At 45.5% G+C, this 10,522-nt stretch overlaps 1 protein-coding gene across 1 annotated transcript; it reads left to right on the plus strand.

Annotated features, from left to right (window-relative positions):
• The first annotated feature begins 214 nt into the window (after window positions 1-214).
• mthfr (methylenetetrahydrofolate reductase (NAD(P)H)) lies at window positions 215-10,316 on the plus strand. Its single transcript, XM_060057121.1, has 12 exons — window positions 215-333; window positions 816-1,075; window positions 2,752-2,990; window positions 3,409-3,519; window positions 3,971-4,164; window positions 4,718-4,968; window positions 5,650-5,784; window positions 6,173-6,353; window positions 6,493-6,675; window positions 6,941-7,042; window positions 7,969-8,088; window positions 8,418-10,316. The coding sequence occupies exons 2-12, from the start codon at window positions 831-833 to the stop codon at window positions 8,739-8,741; spliced, it is 2,085 nt and encodes a 694-aa protein (XP_059913104.1). The 5' UTR covers window positions 215-333; window positions 816-830; the 3' UTR covers window positions 8,742-10,316.
• The last annotated feature ends 206 nt before the right edge of the window (window positions 10,317-10,522 follow it).

Genomic DNA, 10,522 nt, shown 5'->3' on the forward strand with positions numbered 1-10,522 from the left:
CGTCAAAACTGCGCGCCATAAACACAATGCGTCACCGGCTTTGAGTTCACTTTAAATTTTACATATAAACCACTAAAATGTTTACCATCCCATTATGGTGACACATTAATTTTATATATTTAAATATCATACACATTCGCGTAACTATAAATGATTGAAGTGTTTATGCGTAAAATGTGCGCAGCTGCCACTACCTTTAAACAGGACGATCACAGCGACTTGCAGAGAGCGTGCACACTTTCTCACTTCTCGCACGTTTTGTTCGGGGGGAACAACCAGGGGCTCCAGGGGATCAGTCAGCGACCCATTTCACCGCCGACCCTCAAAGAAAGGGTAATTATCATTCACTTGGAGTGGGGTCAATCTCCCTTCGCATAGGTACACGGATAAAGGGCAACACTAGGAAACGGCATGGATTTGATTTTCATTATGCTAGTATCATAACGTTCTCTGTTACTTGCGTAGCACTTTTGCTAATGTAAAATAAGACCCCATACAAAGCATTTCTATGTTTTAGTTTTCCGTTTTCCATCCACCAGGGTGCGAATTACACCGTGACGTCTCAAATGTGTCACTTTATTCAATAAGTGTGCGTGGAAAAAAATTGATGTGATGAAGACAAGACACTTTCAAGACACTTTCAGTTTCAGACAACACATGACGATGCAAAACTTGCAAAGGCCTAATAAGTTTTATTTGGGGGGTGTTCTCCCACAATGTAACGCAATTTCGCTGTTCTTACATGCTACCACAACCACAATGTGCCAACATCATAATGAAGGACTTTTCCACCCCGCTTTTATTTTTCTTCCCAGTACACCCTCCGCACCATGGTGAACCAGGTCCAGCGGGTGGACGGCAGCTGGCAGACCAGCAAGAGCGATTCCAGCGGGGCGAGCAACAGCGGCGAGAGCTCCAAGGAGAGTTCCCGGTGCTCCACCCCCTTGCTGGACGCCGACCGCTCGGATCGGCTGCGGGAGAAGATGCGCAAGAGGATGGAGTCGGGAGATCCCTGGTTCTCACTGGAGTTCTTCCCCCCTCGCACCAACAGTGGAGCTGTCAATCTCATCTCTAGGCATGTGTCAATCCTCCCTTCTCCACTTTTCTTGCGTTTACCTTATTGAGTATGAAAGAAACTAATTATCGTTCGTAAACCGGGTTGTCAGTTGAACAGATATTCAACGCTCCGAGCGAGCTCTGAAACATAGAACAACTGTTTTATTTCCTTTAACATGAAAAGGGAAGTAATAATCAAACCATTGGGGACCTACAGTGCGATAGGACAACAATAAAGTGCTATTAAACAGCTAGCTATAAGCATTATCCACTGGCACTGTCCTTTAAGCCAGTCTACCCGAAAAGTTTTTTTGTTTTAAACATGGTAATATGTATTGATCTGCAATTTGGAAATCTGTAATCCCGTCACTGTTTCTGATATAAGATCCTTTATATAGTGTGACCCAGGTACTATTCGATACACAAAACCCAATGCTTTAGCACACCTAAAATACATGTCAGCACCCCTAAAACAATTTAATTATTTTTAATCATTATTACGTTTCCAATGTCATTTTAGAGGAAGATGTAGGTAGGGAATTTCATTGTACAGAGTAAAAGTGAAAAGCTTGGTTCTGAAGGAAACGCTGGGATAAATTGTTCATTGTTACTGTGACTCGTACAAATCTGCAGAACAGGTTGCCTGGACAATACTTGTAGACAGCATGTTTCAAGTACACTGAACTTGTTTTTAGTCTGAGACACTTATCAGTTGCCTCTGCCGAGGTGCACAGATCGCAGGGCCTGATTTGTCCATGTCTGTATTGTAGGATTCTCATGTAATTGCTTGAAGATATTAGGGACTGTTATGGCAGCAAAAACTGCCATAATGTTTTGAATTTAAAAGCCGTTCAAAATTCTCCTAATAGCATTGAAATATAACACTTTGAAACAATGGCTCTGAATTAATTCCTTTTTTAATTCACTTTGAAATTAGATTATGGCATTTCAAGTTGAACAATTTCAAAAACAAGATCTTCAATGTTAACTAATTCAGATACAATTCAAGTTGCACATATTCAAAATACGATATAAGTTATAGCCACTCATATTCAAGTGGTCAAAATATTGACGAGAAGATTCAAGCCATACAAATACTGCAGTAGCGGGGCATTCCAAGGACAGGCCTAAGCAATTGAAAAATATTTTGTGATGTATACCGCCGTTACTGTACTTATTAGTTATTCAATAGAAGTATCTCTTCAGATCTCCTCAGAGACACGTATTAGAAGGTTGTGTTGTGAACACTCCCAAAGTAGGGCTGCTCAATTATGGAAAAAATCATAATCACGATTATTTTGGTCAATTTTGAAATCACGATTATTCAAACGATTATCTTTGAGTTTGAAAACGTAATGTATTGAAAAAAATACACAAAAAAGGTCAAAAAGAAAAAGTTCAAATCTTAAAATAATTTACCGATACGTAGCCAGCTGTTCTGTACTTTCTTTAAAACATTTAATAAAAAAAACGAAAACAATCCAAAAAAATAAATAAATCGAAAATCTTCATTATGTTAATTTTTTGATCGTTTGACGCTGAAATCGTGATCAAAATTCCATTAATCGCCCAGCCCTACTCCCAAGTAATCTGTCCGGGAGGAAATATTCTTGTTCGTTTCCCCAATAAATCCACAACCCCTCCCCCCTCAAAAACAACAAAAGGTTCTATGCTAAAGTGTGCGTCTGCTCATAGGTTCGACCGCATGGGCTCCGGGGGGCCCCTGTTCATCGACATCACCTGGCACCCGGCGGGAGACCCGGGCTCCAACAAGGAGACGTCCTCCATGATGATCGCCAGCACGGCGGTCAACTACTGCGGCCTGGAGAGTGTCCTGCACCTGACCTGCTCTAACCAGAGCCAGGAGACCATCACCGGCTACCTGACCAAGGCCAAGCAGCTGGGCCTGAAGAACATCATGGCTCTCCGGGGAGGTACGGGAGAATGGAATGGACTTGCAGCATTACATTACAGGGCAGAGAGGGCTTAGGAATCTTTCTGAGTGATGACATGACGTTACAGGTAGACGGTGGACATTGGGGTTGAAACCCAGAAACAACACCCTCACTACTAGACTTTCCTCCCTACCCGTACAATTTTAGTTTCCCCTGTACTGTCTATTCTCATCAACACGTTTGGATATGGACAAATTTGAGTGTTTTGGGGTCTAAAGGTCAACCTTCTGCCCACTAGGTTCGCCATTCTGAATGCTCTTTTGGAACACACTGGTACTACCGTATGACATGAGTATAATATATTTGATTGCACTTATCGTGTATATTTTATGAAGAATCCTCCACTTATTAGTGTAGAAGCGTGTTCTCACGGTCACTTGTTCTGCTACACCATCAGACCCATTGGGAACCGACTGGGAGGACGAGGAGGAGGGCTTCAACTACGCCACTGACCTTGTCAAACACATCCGCTCCGAGTTCGACGACTACTTCGACATCTGCGTCGCCGGTAGGCCTCCATTGTCGTCTACTGCTGTGTCTAGAGAGAGGCATGCGTTTCATTAGTCGCTCAGTACTGGAGTTTGAGGGGGGGAAGCCAGGGCAAGTGGGATCTCTACAGAACGACTGATGGAATGCAGCCATTCATTCAATTGCAATTTAAAGAGTAACTGGTCCAAGACGGCCTTTGGGAGTTTGTCGCCTCCCTGAAGTTCAAATCTCCAGAGCATGGAAACAGTGTAAAATCATAATGTTTCTCTTATAGTATAAAGTATATCTGATCCTGTCTAGCTCAACTGGTAGAGCATGGCATTGAGCCACCAGAGGTTTCTGTCAAAATGGCATCGTGTCAGACCACCTTACAGCTTACACCTTATAAGTGGTTAACAGGGTAGCTAAAAGTGTGTGCGTTTGTGTTTGTGTGCTCGCGTGTGTGTGTGTGTGTGTGTGTGTGTGTGTAGGATACCCCACAGGCCACCCTGAAGCCCAGAGCTACGCGGAGGACCTGCAGCACCTGAAGGAGAAGGTGGACGCGGGCGCTGACTTCATCATCACGCAGCTGTTCTTCCGCGCCGACACCTTCCTCAAGTTCCTGCGGGACTGCCGCGCCATCGGCATCACCGTCCCCATCCTGCCGGGGGTCTTCCCCATCCAGGTACACAGGCCGCTGCGGACCCCCCTGCTGAGGGGTCGGTCTGGTTTGGGTTCTCTGTGGTGCCCAATGGCAGTGTTGGTCAAATTGTGTTCCTGCTGCAAGTCAAGTAATTGTTGTTCTTTCAGCAGCGTTGTATCAACACAAGATGAGATGTGTATTTATAAAATATAAGACACAAAAAGTAGAAGCCATGTATTACAAAGTAATACATGGCTTTGTAGCCTGAATGAGTAAAGAATACAATAGGATCGATTGTTACTATTACTGCTATTTCTTTAGCAGACGCTTTTAGCCTAAGTGGGTTTAAAGTGAATGGTCTTGGATAAGGATGGCCATTAAGTAGTAGGTAGAGGTTAGGGCATCTTGCTCAAAGATGACCAAAAACATCAGTTTGAACCCAGACCCTTTCGTCTGGGAGTCAAAAGCGTCAGCGTTCCAGCTTAGTGGTGCGTCACCGCTAAACATTGCCCGACTATCCCTCCGTCCGTGGGCCTCTCCTCGGTTTAATCCTTCGCCGCAAGGTTTTAAATACCGAACCCCTCCCCCACCCCAGGGCTACCAGTCGCTGCGGCAGCTGGTGAAGCTGTCCAAGCTGGAGGTGCCGGAGGAGATCATGGAGGTGATCGAGCCCATCAAGGACAACGACGCGGCCATCCGCAGCTACGGCATCCACCAGGCGGTGGAGATGTGCCGCGTGCTGCTGGACAGCGGGGTGGTGCCCGGCCTGCACTTCTACACGCTGAACCGTGAGGTGGCCACCACAGAGGTGCTGCGGCAGCTGGGCCTCTGGATAGAAGACCCAAGGTGTGTGTGTGTGTGTGTGTGTGTGTGTGTGTGTGTGTGTGTGTGTGTGTGTGTGTGTGTGTGTGTGTGTGTGTGTGTGTGTGTGTGTGTGTGTGTGTGTGTGTGTGTGTGTGTGTGTGTGGTCACTAGGCACACGCGTGTCATGAATGTTATTGGAAGTACAAGCTTATCAATCTAACATTAACTGTTATCCCTGAAATGAATAAGAAAACGTGTATTAATATGGTGCTTTTCGGTAAACAAGATACAAAGAGGGATCCAACTAAATGGACGTTTTTTTTTTAATAATATTTGAATTATAATTGACACTGAAACATTGTACAAAGGGAAAAAGATTATGAAGTGGTGAGGGAATTTTACTCCCATCTAAAAGTTTTTGTAGATCCATGTTTATCCAAAGCAAAGTTTATTTGCTTTGGATAAACTGACACAATCTCTTTTCATTGCCAGTTAATTCTTGATTACACAAATTGTCTGTTTGCTTAGACTAACAATAATCACTGCCAGTTCAGTTTGCTCAATAATCAGGTTCAACCCTCCTCTACCGCTCTAAGCCAACATCCCCTCCACACACTCTTCATAGTAGGGCGTTCAATTAGAGGAGGTTGTGTTACGGACCATTTTGTCGTCCATTTAGTTGTCTGTAACCCCACCCCGGCTCTCTGACTCTGTGTTGGTCAGACGGCCTCTTCCCTGGGCCACGAGCGCCAACCCCAAGCGGAAGGTGGAGGACGTGCGGCCCATCTTCTGGGCCTCCAGACCCAAGAGCTACATCTACCGCACCCAGGACTGGGACGACTTCCCCAACGGTCGATGGTGAGGGCCCCTCATCCACTTCCACTGCTGCCTCACTGGGGGTGCTCACATCACTGGAGAGTGCGTCTGACGGGGGCAAGATTAGCCCACCAGAAATAATGTGTTGGCTCATCAACATCACACCTGGGGGTGAACTGCGGGCCCTTTTTAGAGGGGATGTGTTTATTGTATTTTAATTTTAATCCCACCGACACTTGAGTGGAAGTCTGAGGCATGACCCAGAGGAATTCCTCTTTATTAATGTTTAGATCTCATTATTTTTTTAATTTGATTTGTAGTCTATGTAAATATATTTGAATATCCTTGCGTGCGGCAAGGATAAGTTTGGTGGCCAAAAAGCGTAATGGACACCAACATGTCCTTACCTTGTGTCCTCCTTTCCCCCCAGGGGTAACTCTTCGTCCCCGGCGTTCGGCGAGCTGAACGACTACTACCTGTTCTACCTCAAGAGCAAGTCGTCCAAAGACGCCCTGCTGAAGATGTGGGGCGAGGAGCTGACCAGCGAGACCAGTGTCTTCGAGGTTTTCACCAGCTACATCACGGCGCAGGTCAACCGCGGCGGGCACAAGGTAACGCCCGGTGATGTCACTCGGTGATGTGCTGCTGCCAGTCAATCCAAACAGGTCTCTCTGTCTCTCTCTCTCTCTCTCTGGGCTCCTCGGTGATGGTTACCAGCCAATCCTAACGCACCTCTCCCCGGTCCCCTAGGTGATGTGTCTGCCGTGGAACGACGACGCGTTGGCCACGGAGACCAACCTGCTGAAGGACGAGCTGGAGAAGGTGAACCGCCGGGGTGTCCTGACCATCAACTCCCAGCCCAACATCAACGGGAAGCCCTCCTCGGACCCCATCGCTGGCTGGGGCCCCGCCGGGGGCTATGTCTTCCAAAAGGTAGGGGTGGACCCTTCTCTGGGCTCTGAAACCCTAGCTGTGTTTGACGGCAGACAATGCCAAGTGCTGAATGACTGAGTGCAGATTTGACTGCACTGTATAACGGTAGGCTGCAAGGACTCCCAGGCACCAGTGGTCAAAGCATGGCTGATCAAAACGGCCTAAAGTATCAATGACATTGTCTCACTTTGGAAGAACTATCCGAATTGAATGTTTTCAAAGTGTACAGGGTTGTAATACAAGCTTAACCTTGTGAATTTCCCAGGCCTACCTGGAGTTCTTCACCTCCAGTGAAAATGTAACCGCGCTCCTCAAGGTGCTGAAGAAGTACGAGCCCCGCGTCAACTACCACATCGTCAACGTGCAGGTAACCATCACCTCGTGCATGCATACTGTAAATGAATGCATGCATGCATCCATGCATACATAGTACATATATACATGCATGCATGCATGCATACATACATCAGTGTTTCCCACACATGGACCACTGTGTGGCGCAGCGCCACAGATTGATTCTGCTTTTATTTTTTTTTAATATAAATATTGTTCCGTTCATTCATCTCCGCATAGCACTCTTTCTCCCTGTCGTTCTCGTTCACACACACACACACACACACACGCACACGCACACGCATGGAGACAAGCGCGCATACATGCCAATGGTGCGCGGGTACACTACCACTCATTGGATAAACCCGCATATCATATGCACACACTGACAGCGGATTCGCCCGCTCCTCTCAACGCTCCTACAAAGGAAAACCCGAAGCAGCGGGGTATTTGCGATTAATGTGAAATGCAGTTATGGTTTAAATAGATTATGCTGTTAGATCCCCACCCCGCTCTGCCGTCGATTTGAATTCGCTACCTGGTCTGTGGGAAACACTGTACGTACATACATACATACATACATGCATGCATGCATGTATGTATGTATGTCCCAGGACTCCTTCGGCATACATACATACATACATACATGCATACATACATACATACATACATACATACATACATACATACATACATACATACATACATACATACATACATGCATACATGCATACATGCATACATACATACATACATACATACATACATACATACATACATACATACATACATACATACATACATACATACATACATACATACATACTAGCATGCATACATACATAGTCAAAAATAACGACATGAAATTTATCAGTCCTTTTCAAGACCTGCAACACCGCAAAAATCGGTCTTTGATTCAGAGTCAAGCAAACTAATGCTCCTCCCCGATGGTCTCCCCAGGGCCATAATCTGACCAACGCCCAGGACATGCAGCCCAACGCGGTCACCTGGGGGATCTTCCCAGGGCGGGAGATCGTCCAGCCCACCGTGGTGGACCCCGTCAGCTTCATGTACTGGAAGGTAAGGGCCGAGTTTCTAATAAGATGACCAGGAGAGGGGAATTAGCCATACAATATGTTGGCATGCGTTAATGAACAAATGGAAAACATGGATATGTATTATTATCTTTTTGTTTTCTCCGGCCGAGGAGGCCTATCAGAGTTTTTAATTTGAATCATATATTTGATTTACTGTTGAGCAGGCGGTGCTGAATTTTAAAATCCCTCTTCGTAACCGGCACTTTCTTTCTTGAGGTGATTTGGGGGGGATGAAATCGCTGCAAACTTTTCTCAACTAAAGGTTGTAGCCGAGTGGTAAGATAACGCCAGTCCTCCCTCTCTGTGACCCAGGACGAGGCCTTCGCCCTGTGGATCGAGCAGTGGGCCAAGCTGTACGAGGACGAGTCGCCCTCGCGCATGATCATCAAGTACATCCACGACAACTACTTCCTGGTCAACCTGGTGGACAACGACTTCCCGCTGGACAGCTGCCTGTGGCAGGTCCTGGACGACATGTTTGAGCTGCTGGACGCGCCCCCCGAGGTGGTTGGGGACGGGGCTCTCGCGCCGGTCGCCCTTGGCGACGGGGCTCTCGCGCCGGTCGGCCTAGGCGACGGGGCCCTCGAGCCTGTGGTCGGTGACGGAGCCCCCCAGCCGCTCTCGGCTTCCCAATAACGTTGGCACCTTTTCGTTACGTTGCAGCATTACATTATTTAAGTTTTACGTTACATTCGCGTGTTTATACAACCGTTTCTTTTTGTCGGGAGGAAAGCTGGTCGGTGGAGGAACCGTTTTCATCATGGCGTTTACTTTCTTCGTGTATGTTTTCACAGTTTTCTTTTTTATTTGGGAGGAGACGGGCGCAGTGGTTGTACAACAATACTGACGGATCGTTGTTGTTTTTTTGTGTTTCGTTTTTATTTATTTTTTTTACCCCAGCCTTCGATTTGTGCAAAGTTCTCAATGCACGTAGTGCATAATAGTTTAGTTGTTCGTGACTATATATAAATATATCTCTATCGTCTATTCAAAAAATATATTTTTAAGTACCATGGGATGGATTAAATTGTATCTCGAAATGTAAATAACGCCACAACGGCTCAGCATCTAAACTTGGCAACGAAAACCACATTCAGAAGGCGCTTTATTAATTAGCTTCTACTCATCTAAGTGTCATTTTTAAAGCTTGAAATTTAAATAAGCTTAAACCAAGGGATAACTTAATGACATCAATCAGATCAACCATATATATATTTTTGTAAAGGTTTACAGATGGTTTGATGAGCTAAGACGCACTCCATTTGTGAGGGAGGCGGCTTGATGTCCTCATAGGTTATTTCACCCCCAATTATGTTTTGCTGTAAAGAAACTTGAAGTACTAGAGAAAGTGTTTTCTATTTTGTAAAGACCTAATCAAGCTACATTTTCATATTTGTTTGTTTTTTAAGTATTTTTTAAAAGATGACTCTGAGGAAATGCTGTTTTAGATGATGTTTAAGTGTGTGTACGTCCAGAAAGACTGAACGTTGAGCTGATTGTTGTTACTAGAAACCAATTTCTAAAGTGTCTCACTCCAACATTTAGGACACTATTGGCAGTTCTTGTAAAGTCTACCATAGTCAAAACAAGAATTGATCGCCTACAGATGACAATGTAGGTGAGCCAGTTGGGAAATGACAAACATCAAACTACATTGAGTACGACCACTAAACGACACAACGAAACCCAACACGTACTGAAAGTTTTGGAAAACCATTTTGTGATTTGAATATAGACGATGGGACTAAAAGGCCATCTCAGTAAGGGTATTCTGCACGGTACTGCCAAGCAGTAGTGCAAGACCAGGGGGAAATATGTCCCCTAAGACACTGGGACATTTATCATCCCTGTCACCACTGTCCATCCCTCTCTAAGAGAAGCACCTATCTATTGGGGGTCAGGGCGGCCCTGCTATTTTTATTTTTTTTCAATTTTCTAGATGGAAGGAGAGGAGAGATAAAGGGGAAAGGTGCTAAATGTCATCGTTATCGAGTGGCACAGCATATTGACACGCAACATTTTGAGTGGGTGCCAGTGTGCTTAGTGGGCTTGCTTCATCACAGCTAACACTGCAGGAGGAATTACCATCTAAACCTGTTTTGTTTATTGGACCGCAGGCAGGCTGATGTAACACTCTGACGTTGATGTGAAATGTTGGGAGAGTCACAGCTGGTGCATGTATGTGTGGTGGGGGAAGGTGATGTTTTATTTTATTCATGGGGGGGGGGGGGGGGGGTCCAATAACGGACCGTCTAATGTGTCCGAGCCCCACTTTCATGGCAACACCGAACGATCATTTTGTTATATTTTTTTATGTCTAATGTTACTTCCGCTGGTGTGTTTGTGTGCGAGAAGAATTGCTATATTGTTGTGTTTTAGGTGGACAACCTGTAAAAAGTGTTCACTTTGGGGCGGGG

This window comes from Gadus macrocephalus, chromosome 1 (assembly GCF_031168955.1).
Source record: "Gadus macrocephalus chromosome 1, ASM3116895v1".
Taxonomy (NCBI): Eukaryota; Metazoa; Chordata; class Actinopteri; order Gadiformes; family Gadidae; genus Gadus; species Gadus macrocephalus.